This window comes from Hippocampus bargibanti, linkage group LG02, assembly GCF_051943395.1.
Source record: "Hippocampus bargibanti isolate YZ-2025 linkage group LG02, ASM5194339v1, whole genome shotgun sequence".
Taxonomy (NCBI): domain Eukaryota; kingdom Metazoa; phylum Chordata; class Actinopteri; order Syngnathiformes; family Syngnathidae; genus Hippocampus; species Hippocampus bargibanti.
Genome location: NC_142735.1, coordinates 35484572 through 35504115, shown reverse-complemented (window position 1 = coordinate 35504115; position 19544 = coordinate 35484572). Strand labels below are relative to the sequence as shown.

General features: G+C 38.0%; 2 protein-coding genes across 3 annotated transcripts in view; one reads left to right on the top strand and one right to left on the bottom strand.

Moving 5' to 3' along the window:
* Positions 1–7476, top strand: part of atoh8 (atonal bHLH transcription factor 8) — a 9634-nt gene extending 2158 nt beyond the window's left edge. Inside the window, exons 2-4 of the mRNA XM_088991175.1 lie at positions 1–58; positions 1260–1451; positions 5457–7476. The exon at positions 1–58 is cut by the window's left edge and continues 98 nt beyond it. Of these exons, the coding sequence (XP_088847301.1) occupies positions 1–58; positions 1260–1451; positions 5457–5483 (277 nt within the window). The 3' untranslated portion in view covers positions 5484–7476. The remainder of the gene's footprint in view (positions 59–1259; positions 1452–5456) is intronic.
* On the bottom strand, positions 1764–18964 carry tmem129 (transmembrane protein 129, E3 ubiquitin protein ligase). Of its 2 annotated transcripts, XM_088991172.1 has the most exons (8): positions 18667–18964; positions 16484–16542; positions 14864–15121; positions 13752–13912; positions 12148–12307; positions 11979–12051; positions 9783–9980; positions 1764–4214 (listed from the first exon to the last, which is right to left on the bottom strand). In XM_088991172.1, the coding sequence occupies exons 1-7, from the start codon at positions 18869–18871 to the stop codon at positions 9796–9798; spliced, it is 1101 nt and encodes a 366-aa protein (XP_088847298.1). In that variant the 5' UTR covers positions 18872–18964; the 3' UTR covers positions 1764–4214; positions 9783–9795. The 2 variants fall into 2 exon arrangements, with proteins under 2 accessions (XP_088847298.1, XP_088847297.1); XM_088991171.1 differs by lacking the exon at positions 1764–4214 and having other exon boundaries at positions 7480–9980; positions 18667–18963.
* Positions 18965–19544: the final 580 nt, after the last annotated feature.

Below are 19544 nucleotides of genomic sequence, written 5' to 3'. Positions count from 1 at the left end.
CCGTGAAAGAACCCGAGTGCACACCATTAGTGCGGCCTTTGAGGCCTTGAGGAAACAGGTGACAAGTCACCACACGCACTACATTTGGTGCTTTTCATATCCTTGAGAGTTTTGAAAAGTGCTTATAAATGAAATGTAGTATTATTATATCAATAATTAGCTATCTAGCTAGATACCTAGCTGGCTATCTAGCTGGCTATCTAGGTGTCTACCTAGCTTGCTACCTGGCTGGCTATCTAGCTTGCTATCTAGCTGGCTATCTAGGTGGGTATCTGGCTGGTTAACTAGGTGGGTATCTAGCTGGCTAGCTGGCTACCTAGCTTTCTAGTTACCTAGCTGGCTATCTAGCTTGCTCCCTAGCTGGCTATCTAGCTGGCTATCTAGGTGGCTATCTAGCTGGCTACCTAGCTTTCTAGTTACCTAGCTGGCTATCTAGCTGGCTATCTAGCTTGCTCCCTAGCTGGCTATCTAGGTGGCTACCTAGCTTGCTACCTGGCTGGCTATCTAGCTTGCTATCTAGCTGGCTATCTAGGTGGGTATCTGGCTGGTTAACTAGGTGGGTATCTAGCTGGCTACCTAGCTTTCTAGTTACCTAGCTGGCTATCTAGCTTGCTCCCTAGCTGGCTATCTAGCTGGCTATCTAGGTGGGTATCTGGCTGGCTACCTAGCTTGCTACCTGGCTGGCTATCTAGCTTGCTATCTAGCTGGCTACCTAGCTTGCTATCTGGCTGGCTACCTAGCTTGCTATCTGGCTGGCTACCTAGCTGGCTATCTATTAGCTATCTAGCTATTGGCTTTCTCTCTGGCTATCTATTAGCTAGCTAACTTTCTGTCTATTTGAGTTATTGCAGGTTGAGTGAACACTGGCGGGTGTGGCTGCCGCTGCTCACCCACAGAATAAAACGTATCCTGTGACTGTAAAGTAACCTTGAGAGTTTTGAAAGTCGCTTAGAAATGAAATTTATGATGATTATTATTAAATAAATGTACTTGCATGGCAATCTATTAGCTGTAACTTGAGCTAGGTGTCTATTAGCTATATATTAGCTCAAGCTAGCTAGCTAGCTTTCCGTCTATTTGAGTTACTTCTGGGTTGAGTGAACGATGGCGCGTGTGGCTGCCGCTGCTCACCCACAGAAGAACTTCTCCCGTGACTGTAAAGTGACCTTGAGAGTTTTGAAAGGCGCCTAGAAATGAAATGTATTATGATGATTATTATTACTTGTTGCTGACTTCCTGTTTTGACGATTTCATGACAGGTGCCTTGCTACTCTTATGGGCAGAAGCTATCCAAGCTAGCGATATTACGGATAGCGTGCAACTACATCCTGTCTTTGTCTCAGTTGGCCGAAGTGGACTTCAGTCCGGACCGTGGCAGTCAAAGCTTCTCTCAGTGTGTGGAGCAGTGCACCAGGACCTTGCAGGCTGAAGGTCGCAGCAAGAAGAGGAAGGTGGGCCTTCATTCGCACATGCATTAATCAACAACGCAATGTCTGTGTAAGCTCTCAGTCGTAAAGGAGCGGTCCATCGATGAAAAGGTTTCTTCAGCCGTCATCTGTACAAATTTGAAGGTGTCGGACGTTTCGTTTCTTATCTAAGAGGCTTCGTCAGCGAGCAAAAAATTTGCTGGTAGTATATATATATATATATATATATATATATATATATATATATATATATATATATATATATATATATATATATAGAGAGAGAGAGAGAGCCGAAACTACCAGCAAAAATGTTAGTTTGCTGACGAAGCCTCTTGGATAAGAAGCGAAACGTCCTATATCTTGAAAGAAGTACAAGATGACAGCTGAAGAAACAACAATGTATTTGAAATGCTGCCCCCTTGTGGAAAAGAAAATAAAACGTTGCCAGAGGCCACGGCCAGTACTTTATTGGCACCCAAGCATGAAAAAAAACAAAACCCCCAAAAATTAGGGAATGGCGCTTTATGTCATATTTTCAATTACTGAGTACATTCGTGAATGGCAGTGAATGAGTTAAAAAAAAGAATAAAAAGACGCATTATGACCTGAGGGGACCGATGGAGTTAAGTGCTGCTTTTTATTACATGAAAAGAAACGCACACACACACACACACACACACACACACACACACACACACACACACACACACACACACACACACACACTATACAATCATCAGTGTATACTGTAAGCTTGTTCGCATTCCTGAAGCCAATGATGGCATGGAACCAAAAAAGAAACAAAAGTGTGTTTTCCTGCTTGCTGTGTACGCAGACTTAGTGTCTCTGCGAAAAAAAAAAACCCCATATAATTCTTGCCAGACACTCACTCAACTCCTCATCTCTCTCACACACACACACACACACAGACACACATACAAAAACACACACACACACACACACACACACATGAGAGTCACCACAAGGTAACCAAACGCCTGAAAAAAAGTAAAAGGAGAAATATGCCGTTTAAAGGTGCTATCTGAGAGAGCATGTGCTCAATTTTATGTTTCCTAAAATCACATTTTTATGAGTGTCCTAAACATGTTTCATCTTCTAAATTGGGTTCTCACAGGGCAAATCTCTCACACACCTAGTCCCCACCATGTTACAAAAACATTTGTGTGTGTGTGTGTGTGTGTGAGAGAGACATGATTCATGAAGTCCCCACAAGGTAACCAAAAACCTGGACAAAAAACTACAGAAATATGCAATTTCAAAGTGATTTCTGAGAGAGCATGTGCTCGATTTTTTTTTTCCCTAAAATCTAATTTTTATGAGTGTCAAATATTTCTTTCAACTTTTAAATTGGGTTCCCACAGGGCATATCTCGAACATAGCTAGTCCCCACAAGGCAGCAAAAACGAGGAAAAAACGAAAGAAATATGCAATTTCAAAGTGATATATGAGAGCATTGCTCAATTATTTTTTCTTAAAATCAAATTTTTATGAGTGTCATAAATATTTTTGTCTACTTTTAAATTGGGTTCCCACAGGGCATATCTCACATATACCTAGTCCCCACAAGGTTGCAAAAACGTGGAAAAAAACTAAAGAAATATACCATTTCAAAGTGATATCTGAGAGAGCATGTGCTCGATTTTTTTTTTCCCTAAAATCAAATTTTCATGAGAGTCAAAAATATTTTTTTATCTTTTAAATTGGGTTCCCACAGGGCATATCTCACATATACCTAGTCCCCACAAGGTTGCAAAAACGTGGAAAAAAACTAAAGAAATATACCATTTCAAAGTGATATCTGAGAGAGCATGTGCTCGATTTTTTTTTTCCCTAAAATCAAATTTTTATGAGAGTCAAAAATATTTTTTTATCTTTTAAATTGGGTTCCCACAGGGCAACTCTCACACACACACACCTTGTCCCCGCAAGTTAGCAAAAACGTGGAAAAAAACTAAAGAAATATGCCATTTCAAAGTGATATCTGAGAGAGCATGTGTGCTCAATTTTTTTTCCCTAAAATCACATTTTTATGAGAGTCATAAATATTTTTTTCGGAAGGCAAATCTCACACATACCTAGTCCCCACAAGGCAGCAAAAACATGGAAAAAAACTAAAGAAATATGCCATTTCAAAGTGATATCTGAGAGAGTATGTGCTCAATTTTTTTCCCTAAAATCACATTTTTATGAGAGTCATAAATATTTTTTTCGGAAGGCAAATCTCACACATACCTAGTCCCCACAAGGCAGCAAAAACATGGAAAAAAACTAAAGAAATATGCCATTTCAAAGTGATATCTGAGAGAGCATGTGCTCAATTTTTTCATGGATGTCATAAATATGTTTTTCATGTTTTAAATTGGGTTCCCACAGGGCAAATCTCACACACACACACACACCTTGTCCCCACCATGTAACAAAAACGCACACATACACACACCCACCCTGGTGTCTTGCTGTCTTTCCAGCAGCTGCTGCCGTCTGACAAAGTGATGATGACTATGTTTTTCCTCTCCTTGTTTCAAAGTATGCCGGAGCAGATGGCTCGGAGAGCCACAGCGAGCGGGGGAATGTGTTGCAAAGGCTGCTGGGGAATGTGCCAAGTGTGTGTGTGCGCGTGTGTGTGTGTGTGTGTGTGTGTGTGTGTGTGTGTGTGTGTGTGTGTGTTTTGTGTGGTTTCAGTTCGCGTGCCTTTTCACTGCCCTCTGCCCTTGGTGGCGCCAGCTCCACTTCCCTTCCACTCTAAACATCTGGTGTCTGGGACTTTGAGAACACACACACACACACACACACACACACACACACACACACACACACACACACACACACACACACACACACACACACACACACACACACACACACACACATTCCTGTTTCAAATGTTTTGTGAGGTGCGGATAACTCCTGATCAGGAGTGAGGACCACCGTTGCCGATAAGTTTAGAGACGAACTAGTGTTCCATTCGAAGATTAAATGTCAGCCCATTTATTTCCCACTTGAACTTCTTTAAAAACAAAGAATTAAAAAGTGGACTTGAAACTGAAATAACAGCAGGAGTGAGGTCTCTGAATGGGTACATTCAAAGTCCTCACCGCTGTAGTGAATTTGGTTAAAACATCATTTTACTTTTTTTGTGGTAGAAACTTTTCCCTTTCACACACATGCACACACATTCCTGTTTGTGAGGTCCGGATACCTCCAGATAAGGAGTGAGGACCACAGTATCTGATAGTTTTCGAGAAGAACTTGTGTTCCATTTGAAGACTAAATGTCAGCCCATTTATTTCCCACTTGAACTTCTTTAAAAACAAAGAAATAAAAAAGTGGACTTGAAACTGAAATAACAGCAGGAGTGAGGTCTCTGAATGGGTACATTCAAAGTCCTCACCGCTGTAGTGAATTTGGTTAAAACATCCTTTGGCTTTTTGAGGTATGAACTTTTCCCTCTCATTAACCACACACACACACAGTGTGTAAAAAGTGTGTGTATCCAAGTGAAATGAAAATACACACAAAAAAAAATCATTTTGAGTGAATTTGTGAGGACCTCTCGGAAACTTTAACAGATGCAGATATAGACCATCTAGAAGCCTTTAGAATGAAAAACTTGTGAGGAGCGGCCAAAAGGTCCTTACTTGTCAAAAATATCCTCACTACGTATGGTATAAAATGTTATTGGTCCTCACAAGACTAGTCATACAGGTTTGTTTCGTCTTGTCATGTTTTACTGGTTTTGTTTACTACTTTGGACCTTTCTGTTTTGATAACTATTTTGTTTGCGATTTTGTTCCTGCTGACTTTATTGAATACAATTTGTCAAATTTACACCAAGCTCCTCCTTCCTGCCGTCTTTTTTTTGGGCTCCATCGTGACACAAATGCAAAAGTCATCCAGGGTGTGCACACTTTTGCAATCATTCAATTTGCTGCTTGTTGAGTTGCGCCTCGAAATGTTTTTAGCGAATTTTGTTTCGACTGATCTCTGTGATTTTTATCTCCACAGGTCGGAAGGATGACAGAGGATGTTTGAAGTTTCTCTCCTCATGCACAAGACACAATTTCATTGCGATGCAATCAGAGCCACGAACAGCATCCACGAGCAGTTTTAATCATGTATTAAGGACATGTGAATACATGAATCCGTCCATTTTCCGGATCGCTTAATCCTTATGAAGGTCGCGAGGGTTTGTCCTGGAGCCTATCCCAGGTATCTTCAGGCAGTATAGGCGAGAGGACACCCTGAACTGGTGGTCACACAGAGATGAGAACCCAGAACCTCGGCACTGCAAAGTTGACGTGCTAACCACTGAACCACCGAGCCGCTCCATAGAAGTACTTTGAAAGCATTTTTTTATTGAAGTAACAAATATAGTGATACCTCAGCTTACGAACTTAATTGGTTCCCGGAAAATGTAAGGTGAAAAGTGTGTCTTCCAAACATTAATTTCCCATAGGAAACCATTACAAATGAGAATAATCCGTTTTCAGGTCCCCATAAAACATAATTTTCTATTAAATAAGCCTGAAAACTACACAAAATATACCTCAGCTTACGAACTTAATTGGGTCCCAGAAAGTGTAAGGTGAAAAGTGTGTCTTCCAAACATTAATTTCCCATAGGAAACCATTACAAATGAGAATAATCCGTTTTCAGGTCCCCATAAAACATAAAGTTCTACTAAATAAGCCTGAAAACTACACAAAATATACCTTAGCTTATGAACTTAATTGGTTCCCAGAAAGTGTAAGGTGTAAAGTGTGTCTTCCAAACAAGACTTTCCCATAGGAAACCATTACAAATGAGAATAATCCGTTTCCAGGTCCCCATAAAATATAAATTTCTACTAAATAAGCCTGAAAACTACACAAAATATACCTCAGCTTACGAACTTAATTGGTTCCCAGAAAGTGTAAGGTGAAAAGTGTGTCTTCCAAACATTAATTTCCCATAGGAAACCATTACAAATGAGAATAATCCATTTCCAGGTCCCCATAAAACAATTTTCTTTTAAATAAGCCTGAAAACTACACAAAATATACCTCATCTTACGAACTTAATTGGTTCCCGGAAAATGTAAGGTGAAAAGTGTGTCTTCCAAACATTAATTTCCCATAGGAAACCATTACAAATGAGAATAATCCGTTTCCAGGTCCCCATAAAACATAAAGTTCTACTAAATAACCCTGAAAACTACACAAGATATACCTCAGCCTACGAACTTAATTGGTTCCCGGAAAATGTAAGGTGAAAAGTGTGTCTTCCAAACATTAATTTCCCATAGGAAACCATTACAAATGAGAATAATCCGTTTTCAGGTCCCCATAAAACATAATTTTCTATTAAATAAGCCTGAAAACTACACAAAATATACCTCAGCTTACAAACTTAATTGGTTCCCAAAAAGTGTAAGGTGAAAAGTGTGTCTTCCAAACATTCATTTCGCATAGGAAACCATTACAAATGAGAATAATCTGTTTCCAGGTCCCCATAAAACATAAACTTCTACGAAATAAGCCTGAAAACTACACAAAATATACCTCATCTTACGAACTTAATTGGTTCCTAGAAAGTGTAAGGTGAAAAGTGTGTCTTCCAAACATTAATTTCGCGTAGGAAACCATTACAAATGAGAATAATCCGTTTCCAGGTGCCCATAATTTTTCTTTTGTGTCCTCTTCAGCAAAAGTACTCCACTCGATAACAAACCACTTCTGCACTCGGAAAAATTGGGGTGTGGAAAACTAGTACGCCAGCCACGGTGGCGCGGTGTGTGTTTCCCCAAAACTAGTTCGTATGCCGAGATTATATTCTCGCAAATTTGATGTTCGTAAAGCGAAAAGTTCGTTAGCTAAAGCGTTGGTAAGCCGAGGTATCGCTGTACTGTAAATGTAACAGATATTTTGTTTTGTTTTTTGTTGTTGTTGTCATGATGATGTAACTCGATTGGTTGACTAGATTGAAGATAATGGTGACTAAATATAAATATGAATAATAAATATGAACGATTTTTCTTCATCAACAAGATTGATGGTATTTCCAAGACAATTGTCCCTTTTTTTTCTGATGCACTACCAAAAGACAACTTCCTGGTTTCTTAATGTTAATTCACAAATATGAATTGATAAATAATAAAAGACAAGATTGTATTTTACAACATAAGAACTGAAAAGGAAAATAATTAAAGTGGACAGTTTGTGTTGTGTGGCCTTTCTTTCTCATTCTCTTTCTTTCTTACTCTCTATCTTTCTTTCTTTCTTTATGCTTTCTTTTTTCTTTCTTTTGTTTTCTCTTTCTTCCTTTCTCATTCTTTCTTTCACTCTTTCTTTCTTTCGCTCTTTCTTTCTTTCTCTTTTTCTCTTTCTATTTCTTTTTTCTTTCTTTCTCTTTCTCCCTTTCTCTCTATTTCTTTCTTTCTTTTTTCTTGCTTTCTTTTGTTTTCTCTTTCTTTCTTTCACTCTTTCTTTTTTATTCTTTCTTTTTTTATTCTTTTTTATCTTTATGCTTTCTTTCTTTCCTTCTTTTTTCTTGCTTTTGTTTTCTCTTTCTTTCGCTCTTTCTTTCTCTTTCTCCCTTTCTCTCTAGTTCTTTCTTTCGCTCTTTCTTTTCTTTCTTTCGCTCTTTCTTTCTTTCGCTCTTTCTTTTGCTCTTTCTTTCTTTTTTATTCTTTCTTTTTTTATTCTTTTTTATCTTTATGCTTTCTTTCTTTCTTTCGCTCTTTCTTTTGCGCTTTCTTTCTTTTTTATTCTTTCTTTTTTTATTCTTTTTATCTTTATGCTTTCTTTCTTTCCTTCTTTTTTCTTGCTTTCTTTTGTTTTTCTTTCACTCTCTTTCTCTTTTTCTCTTTCTATTTCTTTTTTTCTTTCTTTCTCTTTCTCCCTTTCTTTCTCTTTCTCCCTTTCTCTCTAGTTCTTTCTTTCGCTCTTTCTTTTCTTTCTTTCGCTCTTTCTTTTTTATTCTTTCTTTTTTTATTCTTTTTTATCTTTATGCTTTCTTTCTTTCCTTCTTTTTTCTTGCTTTTGTTTTCTCTTTCTTTCACTCTTTCTTTCTCTTTCTCCCTTTCTCTCTAGTTCTTTCTTTCGCTCTTTCTTTTCTTTCTTTCTTTCGCTCTTTCTTTTGCGCTTTCTTTTTTATTCTTTTTTTATTCTTTTTTATCTTTATGCTTTCTTTCTTTCCTTCCTTTTTCTTGCTTTCTTTTGTTTTTCTTTCACTCTTTCTCTTTTTCTCTTTCTATTTCTTTTTTTCTTTCTTTCTCTCTCTTTCTCCCTTTCTATTTCTTTCTTTCGCTCTCTTTGTTTCGCTCTTTCTTTCTTTCTTTCACATTCTTTCTCATTCGTTTTGTTTCTTTTTTTCTTTATTTTCTTTGTTTCTTTTTTTCTTTGTTTCTTTCGTTTTTTTCTTTATTTACTTTTTTCTTTCTTTCCTTCTTTTGTTTTCTCTTTCTTTCTTTTGTTTTTTCTTCTTTCTTTATTCTTTCTTTCTTTAGGCTTTCTTTCTTTCAGTGCACCTTATATGGCGGAAAATACAGTAATATTGAGGCACAACAGGTTTGGCAACTACTGTCATTGATTAAAGGTACTCATTATAGTCTGGTGCGCCTTATACAGTAAAGTCTGGTTATATCGATATCGGATATATCGATAGTCCCGGTTATATCGATACTACTTCTATGCACGCACGGAGAAAATTACATGCAAACAGGGTCGGATATATCGATAGTCCCGGTTATATCAATATTTTTTCGGACTCCCTTGAATATCGATATAACGAGACTTTACTGTATATGGAAAATGTTTGAAAATACACGATTGTTGGTGGTGCGCCTTATACACCTGAAAATACAGTAATATTGAGGCACAACAGGTTTGGCAACTACTGTCATTCATTGCAGGTCTTCCTTATAGTTGGATGTGCCTTATATATGGAAAGTTTGAAAATACACCATAATGGGGGGTGCGGCTTATACTCCGGTGCGCCTTATACCGCGTAAAATACAGTAATATTGAGCGACAACATGTCTCGCACCTACTGTCATTCACTCCTTATAGTCACCTTATACATGGAAAAAGTTTGAAAACACAATATCATTGGGGGTGCGGCTTATACCTTGGTGCGGCTTATACACCGTAAAATACAGTAATATTGAGGCGCAACAGGTTTGGCAACTACTGTCATTGATTAAAAGTACTCATTATAGTCCGGTGCGCCTTATATATGGAAAAAGTTTGAAAATACACCATTCATCGGGGGTGCGGCTTACACTCCGGTCGGTGCGCCTTATACACCAGGAAATAGGGTAATCTTCTCGAAACCCCCAGAAGTGGGACTCACGTGCGCTTGTGTGTCAGTGGACCAAACAAACATCCAATATACAGAATTTGGCTCGGCAGGTGGGACAGGGGACTCGACTGGACAACCAGGTCTCGGGTCTTTGCTGGTCTTGGCGGCTGGCGAACCATCGGCCCAGGCAAGACAAACACCACATGGGTCTGCAGAAACACTGCTCACACTCGGGCTCACCGTCAGCTCCTACGTAAGAAAGCAGTTCCGCGCGTAAACACAACTACAGGTGACATCCGACTTACGACCAGTTCGACTTACGACCACCCGTACTGGTCGTAAGTTTCCATGTTTGCGCTTTGTTCCAGCTTCAGCTGTCGTTAAAACGATATGTAAACCAATATGCAGGTAACATCCGACTTACGACCACCCGTACTGGTCGTAAATGTTTATGTTTGCGCTTTGTTCCAGCTTCAGCTGTCGTTAAAACGATATGTAAACCAATATACAGGTAACATCTGACTTACGACCAGCTCGACTTACGACCACCCGTACTGGTCGTAAGTTTCCATGTTTGCGCTTTGTTCCAGCTTCAGCTGTCGTTAAAACGATATGTAAACCAATATGCAGGTAACATCTGACTTACGACCAGTTCGACTTACGACCACCCGCACTGGTCGTAAATGTTTATGTTTGCGCTTTGTTCCAGCTTCAGCTGTCGTTAAAACGATATGTAAACCAATATACAGGTAACATCTGACTTACGACCAGCTCGACTTACGACCACCCGTACTGGTCGTAAGTTTCCATGTTTGCGCTTTGTTCCAGCTTCAGCTGTCGTTAAAACGATATGTAAACCAATATACAGGTAACATCTGACTTACGACCAGTTCGACTTACGACCACCCGCACTGGTCGTAAATGTTTATGTTTGCGCTTTGTTCCAGCTTCAGCTGTCGTTGAAACGATATGTAAACCAATATGCAGGTAACATCTGACTTACGACCAGTTCGACTTAGGACCACCCGTACTGGTCGTAAGTTTCCATGTTTGCGCTTTGTTCCAGCTTCAGCTGTTGTTAAAACGATATGTAAACCAATATACAGGTAACATCCGACTTACGACCAGCTCGACTTACGACCACCCGTACTGGTCGTAATTTTCCATGTTTGCGCTTTGTTCCAGCTTCAGCTGTCGTTAAAGCGATATATAAACTAATATACAGGTAACATCCGACTTACGACCAGTTCGACTTACAACCACCCGTACTGGTCGTAAATGTTTATGTTTGCGCTTTGTTCCAGCTTCAGCTGTCGTTAAAACGATATGTAAACCAATATACAGGTAACATCTGACTTACAACCAGTTCGACTTACGACCACCCGTACTAGTCGTAAATGTTTATGTTTGCGCTTTGTTCCAGCTTCAGCTGTCGTTAAAGCGATATATAAACTAATATACAGGTAACATCCGACTTACGACCAGTTCGACTTACAACCACCCGTACTGGTCGTAAATGTTTATGTTTGCGCTTTGTTCCAGCTTCAGCTGTCGTTAAAACGACATGTAAACCAATATGCAGGTAACATCTGACTTACGACCAACTCGACTTACGACCAACCCGATTTACGACCACAATCTCAAGACCGTATTTTTAAAATTTATTGAATATTGCTGGTAGTTTTGGCCCTATATATATATATATATATCCCTACTGTCCAGACGTGCCGGTGCCAGACTCTACTATGATTGGTCCCTGCTCTCAGGTTGGGGGGAGCAGAGGACTAATCCCTGCGGCTCCACTGATAGCTTCTATTGTCCTGACTGATGACTGGCCTGATTGCCTCATTTGCTCTGGTATCACCTCATCAGCATAACTAATCCTATGTTGCCTAAGAAGTCTGTTGTACGAACTAAATCGACCATGTCGATTTAGTGAAGGATTTTGTTGTTTTATGAAACTAGCTTCTTTTACTCCACTTTCAAACCATGTATTTTCAGGGACCAATCATAGCAGAGTCTGGCACCGCCACGTCTGGACAGTAGGGATGTATATATAGGGCAGAAACTACCGGTAAAAGACTTTAGTTCACTGACGAAGCCTCATGGATAAGAAGCGAAACGTCCGACACCTTCAAAGAAGTACAGATGACGGCTGAAGAAACCTTTTCATCGATGGACCACTCACTCCTGTACGACTGAGAGCTTACACAGACATACAAGCAGTATCGACAAACAATTCCTTACCATCGACATGACAGAGTCTGACCAGCTTGGTGGTCGCTGGCACTTGCATACAACCAATACACGGTTCCACCTCCTGCGTATGCACAACAAACGATGGACGCTAGCTAGGTGACCTTGTTTCTGCTTTGATTTGAGCAAAACGTCTCCGAGCTGTGGCGACTCACGCTACCTGTCCAGTGGGGAGCGAGTAAGACTGGTTGAGGTCCACGTGAGCTTGGAACGTTTCCAGAAAAAGTTCACTCATTGTTTGGTGAATCACAACATTAGCGGCGTTCCTGATGGGTGCGTGGAGCTTCTCCCTGAGCTCGGCATACTCTGTCGAGTTCAACCTGGGGAGAAGAAAATAACAAAATTGCACATGGGTCGCCACAAAAATGGACAAAATCCCAGTGTCCGTTAGGACGACGGGGGAAAAAAATCATTGGCACCGCCTCTACTGTAGCGCCTTATATTTATGGATTTATACATTATATTTGGAAAGCTTTTTTCATTCATTTGGTGTGCACCTTATAATAATAATAATAATCATTAATTTCATTTCGAAGCGCCTTTCAAAACTCTCTCGGTCACTTTACAGTCACAGGATATGTTTTTCTGTGGGTGAGCAGCGGCAGTAACTCAAATAGATACAAAGCTAGCTAGCTAATAGACAGCTAATAGATAGAAAGCTAGCTAGCTAGATAATATATACAAAGCTCGGTAGCTAACAGATATTTAATAGATAGAAAGCTAGCTAGCTAATAGATACAAAGCTAGCTAGCTAATAGATATCTGATAGAAAGCTAGCTAAAAGATAGCTAGTTTAAAATTAATTAGCTAGCTAGCTAAATTATTATTATTATAGCTAGCTTTTATTATTTATTATTACTTATTTATAAATATTATTTATATATATTATATATTATTATTTATTATTACAGCTAAATTATTAAATTATTATAAATTAGCTAAAAGTAATTAGCTAGCTAATAGATAGCTAATAGATAGAAAGCTAGCTAGCTAAGAGACAGTAAATCGATAGACAGCTAATAGATAGCGACCAGAGAGGTAATAGACAGCTAATAGACAGGTGGAGAGACAGACAGACAGACAGATAGCCTTATACATGAATACCGTTTTAAAATAAGTTTGTTATACAGTGATACTTCAGCTTACGAACCTTTCGCTTCACAAACATTAAATTCGCGAGCATACAGTCTTGCCTAACGAACTAGTTTTCGGCGGATGACCACCAAACCACACGGTCAAACAGCGCCACGGTGGCTGCCGGACTAGTTTTTGTCACCACCTTCCTTTGAGTGCAGATGTGGTTTGTTATCGAGGGGAGTGCTTTTGCTATTACGCGACCGAAAAAGAGTACACAAAATAAAATTACGGTCGAGCAGAAGATCATCGAAAAACACCAATGAGGTGTTAGTTTGTGTGATTTAGTTGTCCCAGTACCATTACGCTAAGTCGACCATTGCTACCATCCATTAACAACTACATCACAATGGTCAATAAAACGACTTTATTATACAGTACAGTTTATTTCTTTAATTACAATACAATAGCACATTTATTATACATAAAATAAGGTCTATTTTGTGTAGTTTTAAGGCTTATTTCGTAGAAAATGATGTTTTATGGGGACTGGAGAACGGATTATTCTCATTTTAATGGTTTCTTATGGGAAATAAATGTTTGGAATACAAACTTTTCACCTAACACACACTATAATCCCAAGGGCCTTATAGTGCATAAAATACGGTAATAGTTTTGGATTAGCTGTACCGAATATCAAATGGTCGAACAAAAGGGTTGATGCTGTGCACTCGCAAGGTGAGCAGCTGGATGGGAGCGGTTGAGTCAGGACTCAGCTGGTGCTGCCGAGACTCCGTCACCGTCACGTGACAATCGCTCTGCGCAGCCATGTAGACGTGGTAGGTGGTCACCTGCTCACAAGAAAAGTACCTTTAATACCATATCAAAATACTACAGTGATACCTCGGTTTACGAAGTTTTTGGTTTTCGAACGTTATCCGGAGGTGTCGGATGTCCATTAAAGGACAACCGACGTCACTTTTTTGTTCCCTAACTGACATCAGACAAAACGTTTAATAGCATCTAAAATACCCAAAACACGCAGTATGATATTTTTATTCAAATGCAAAACACCAATAAAAATGACTTCAAGTGTCTAAAAAGTACTTTAAATTGAAACAGGAAGTGGCCTGTTTCAGAAGGTCCCGCCCCCAGTTCGTGACGTCACGCCAAGACGTCTTGCATTGCTGGAGAATCAAAACAATGGCTTCAGATTGGGAGAAGATGCTTTCTTGTTACTCATCCAGTTATGAATAAGATTCAAATAGTTCTGAAGAGGAAAGCATACATGTTTGCAATCGATTAAAGAAGTCCTTCCGTGCCATTTTGAGGCAACATTGGGGGGAAATTTATCACCCAAAAAGAGGCAGAAGATGGCGTCCAAGCTTCTGTAAGGAATTAATCAGCCCGTTTCCATAGGTTGATAAATTCCTTCCATGGAGCTTGGTCGCCCTCTTGTGGCGGCTTTTTGGTGCAACACGAGGTTTTCAGACCAAACAAGCATTGACGTGATGGAAGGACTGCTACAATGTGTCCTTTTTTTTCGGTCAGGGGCGTTCCTTCAGTGACGTCACGTACGGACTCGTCACCAAGTCAAAAACAAGACTTCCGGAATATACAGCGCGAGTCTTAAAAGGTTAAATATAGTTTTAATATGCGATGGAATCTTTGTAAAATACGCTCAGTAGAAGTCATTTGAAGCCATTTTACAAATTATGGACACAACTTGTCCGGAGTGTGTCGGTTGTCCTGTAAGAGACATTGAGAGGGGAAAAAAAACCCGTAAAGACATGCAAACAGACCTTCAACACCCAGCTGTCGGTGACAATAACTCTGGCTCCAGGTACTCCCGTGGCAAATTTGTCAATGCGTCTGAACTCTGTATTGATGCTGCTGGCCACCGAGCCCCAGTTTGAATAAGGAGGACGCACGTGGGCCTGCAGAGCTTTGCTGATGGGATGCTTGCGCCAGCCTTGGCGGGACCAGTGGAAGATGACGATCCAGCAGGCCAACATGATGCACGCAGAGACGACAACAAACAGCATCCAGTTGCGACTCATCTAGTGGCAAAGAACATCACAACGCATGCAGTTGATGTATGGTAGTAGTGTAGTAGTAGTAACAACAAAAACAACAATAATAATAATAATAATAATAATAATAATAATAATTTACAAATATATTTAAAACATAATGAGAACAAAAAAATTAAAAAAAAAGAATAAAATAATCATCATCATCATAGTCATAATAATCATCATAATCATAACAATAATAATCATCATCATAATAATAATCATGATTATGTATCCATAATAATCATCATAGTCATCAATAATAATAATAATAATAATTTTAAAAATAATAAGAACAAAATAAAAATAAAACAATAACATAATAATATTAATAATCATAGTCATAATAGTAATAATCATCATCATAATCATCATCATCATAATCATAGTCATAATAATCATCAATAATGATAATAGTAATAATAAGAACAAAATAAAAATAAAACAATAAAATAATAATTATCATCATCATAGTCATAATAATCATAATAATCATCATCATAATCATAACAATAACAATAATAACAATAATAACAATAAAAAATAATAATCATCATCATGATCATAGTCATTATAATCATCATAATCATCAATAATAATAATAATAATAATAATAATAATAATAATAATAAGCATAATAATAATAATAAGAATAATAAGAATAATAATAATAATAGTATAATCATCATCATAATGATCATCATAACCATCAATAATAATAATAATAATAATAACAATAATAATAATACATTTCATTTCTAAGCGCCTTTCAAAATTCTCAAGGTCACTTTACAATCACAGGATAAAGTTTTTCTGTGGGTGAGCAGGGGCAACCAATCCGAAGACTGGGGGCGGGGAATAGAGGACAAAAAAAGTCAGCTGCCATTTTCTTTTTGGGAGAACGGCCTCACTCTCTCTCTGTCTGTAACCCACCCTCCCCCTCACTGCTGCGTTCTTGACCAATCACGTGGCTTTAACCGAAGACTGGGGGCGGGGAATAGAGAACAAAAAAAAAATGGGCTGCCATTTTCTTGTTAGAACGGGCACGTCACTCATTGTGGCAGCTCCGTGTGTATCCCGAAAAATAGTTTGTATGCCAAGGTAAAATTTTCATAAATGTAACGTTCGTAAAGCGAAAAGTTCGTAAGCCAAAAGCTTCGTAAACCGAGGTCTCACTGTATTTCTTAAATGTAATAAAAGTTATTTCGTGGCCAACAGCACCCTCTAGTGGATTGATTCAGAAGGAGCACTCGTGAAGGCCACTTTGTCCTTTCGGTATGAATGTGGTTGTTTGTCATTCCAGTCGTGCGACCTGTGATCATCTGTTCAGAAAAACAGGCGACCTACCTGCTCAATGTTTAGCAGATGTTTGTCCGGATCAACCAAACACATCCCCATGTAGTAACCTGCATAGATAGACAACAGCAGTCGACTTTAAGAAAATAGTCAATATTAAATCAGGTATTTGAACACCTACAATACACTGTCTGTCAGAAAATAATCTGTTTTAACTTTAAAAGTTGAAAATATTGTTGTTTTTTCCTCCGCTCTCCCAAATGTCAGTCAGTCATAGTATACAACACAAGTATCAATGTAAGCTCTCTCTTTATATGATTACAAAAATGTGTATTGTCTTATTAGTGACTCATAAAAATAAAAATTAAAAAAATAAAAAAATAAAAATAACATTAAAAATAATAAAATAAAATAAAATAGAAAAAGAATAAAAATGAAAATAACATTAAAAATAAAAATTTAAAAATGACAAAAAATAAAAATAGAATAAACGTAAAAATAAACATAAAAATAAAAATAGAATAAACATAAAAATAAACATTAAAAAAAATGAAAACAAATAAAAAAAAAATAAACATAAACATAACAATTAAAATTAAAATACATTTCATTTATAAGCGCCTTTCAAAACTCTCAAGGTCACTTTACAGTCACACGATAAGGTTTTTTTTCTGTGGGTGAGCAGCGGCAGCCACACGCGCCTTTTGTTGAGGTTTACTTTGACAGTAAGCATTAATAGGGATTGGTAAAAAAAATGGATTGAGGTATTCTTCATCTTGCAAATTGCTGCTTGTTGTGAATATTAAGTCTTAAAATTCCAGTTATTTTGAAATCATTTATAATAATAATAATCATACTCATAATAATAATAACAAAAAAACAGTTAATTCCTAAATTGTGTGGGTCTGGAGTTATGAGCTTGAAATGAGGACAGCTGTCCAAAATACAGTACAATACATACATATTGAATTATATAATAATAATAATAATACATTTCATTTATAAGCGCCTTTCAAAACTCACAAGGTCACTTCACAGTCGCAGGATAAGTTTTTTCTGTGGGTAAGCAGCGGCAGCCACATGCGCCAGCGTTCACTCAACCCGGAAGTAACTCAAATAGATAGAAAGCTAGTTAGCTAGTTATTCTATTATATCTATTATCTATTAGTTATTAGTTTATTAGTTTTGAAAGGCGCTTATGAATCTGTTTATAATAATACTACTACTACTAATAATAATAATATTGCGCAATTTTATGAAATAAATTTCACATGTAAACATGAATACTTTTGACAAGTTACAACATATTTCTAGCAATAATCAAGTATGCTATTTGTTGTAGAGCATTGTGGCTTGTGGTAAAAAAAAAAAGAATTTGAATTTGTAATCTTACGATGTATAATACCAGAACCTTGGCCCCCCCATCTGACCATCTTCAAATTTCTATTCCCTCTTGTTCCCTCAGTGCCCGTCTCAGCACGATCGGGGACAGAGCTTTCAGCTGCTCTGCCCCCAAACTCCGGAACTCACTTCCTCCCAACATTCATAACATCAATTCTATTTCCCAGCTTCAAATCCCATCTCAAAACCCACCTACCCACTTAAACCTATTTAACATTGCATTTTCTGTGTAGCTCTTTCTCTTGTTTCTATTTATAATTGTATTTTATTTATTGTATTCTATTTGCGATTGTATTTTATTTATTATAGTACCTATGCTTGTCTGTGACTGTAAAGTGTCATTGAGAGCTTTGAAAGGCGCTAAAAATAAAATGTATTATTATTATTATAAAATATGAATGATTCTACGCTGAAAAATAACACAGTGAAATGTTTAATTTAACTGATTTTTAAATTCCACTTGACCGGAACTTGTCTTCTCGGAACTTTTGTTTCTTCTCGCGAATTTTCGCACGGACTTGTTTTCTCGGTGGTCGACTTCGCTTTTTTTTTTTTTTTACGAGTAGCGATATTTGTTATCATTAACATGACTGCAAATATTTAATGACGAAAACGGAATCAAAAATATCTCAAAATTATATTTAACAATTTTTGCGTTTCCCATACAAACTTTCTTGTATACCGTACACTTTTAAACTAAAAATGTGCAAATATCGTACAGATTACGGCAAAATACGGCCGGTTGACAAGTATGGGGCAAGCTCGTAGTGTTTGTAGCAGGCCAATATGCTAAATATATTGACAAGTTTGACTCAAAAGTTTGTAATTTGTACCGAATGGAAGTGCGGAGTGAACAAGGATAGTTGTGCTACTCCTCTTGACGTGGTACTGTACGAAGTCCATTTCTTCGCTTCCCAACCGATGAGAAAAGAGGTTTTGGACGGTCAACCCGGCCGAACGAAACTCATTGGGCGTAAAGACGAAGCACAGGGAGAAAACTGCATAGGCTAAAGTAAACGTTAACTCCGGGCTTTCCATGTTTGTTTTTTTTTTGTATGTTGAAAGGATTCATCAACAGTGAAAGGATTTCCGCCGCCGCTTTTCCGCTTCCGTCCTTACGAGTGATGTGTCGTTCGCGAACGAGCCGGATCTCTGAAGTGGACGAAGAGAGCCGATTCCTAACAAAGAGCCGACTTTTTATGTCCTCTATTCCCCGCCCCCAGTCTTCGGTTAAAGCCGCACGTGATTGGTCGATATCCGTGGTAGAGGAGGGATGGGAGAATTACAGACACACGCAGCAGTGAGGTGGACAAATGTTATCACATTATGCTGTTATTATTCAATTATTATATTTTTTTTTACGAGTTGGAATAATGGCATTATTAATATGAAAAGCAAATGAGTGACAGCCGATCATCAGACCAGGGTAACCACAAGGAAAGTGAAAGTTAGTAGATGCTCTCTGTGCACATATAAATCAAGCCATATCAATACAAATATTTGACATTTTTTTTAACATGAGTAATTCATTTTTCACATAATTTTACATGATTTTTGGTAGTTGGTGAATTTAAGCAACAAAAAAACAAACTGAGGAGCCAAATGAGCCAGCTCTTTTTCAGTGAGCCGCCCCAAAAGAACCGGCTCTCTGCCTGTAATTACACAGTTAAAACAATGAAAATCTGTGACCGAGTTCTTTATTAGTTTAAAC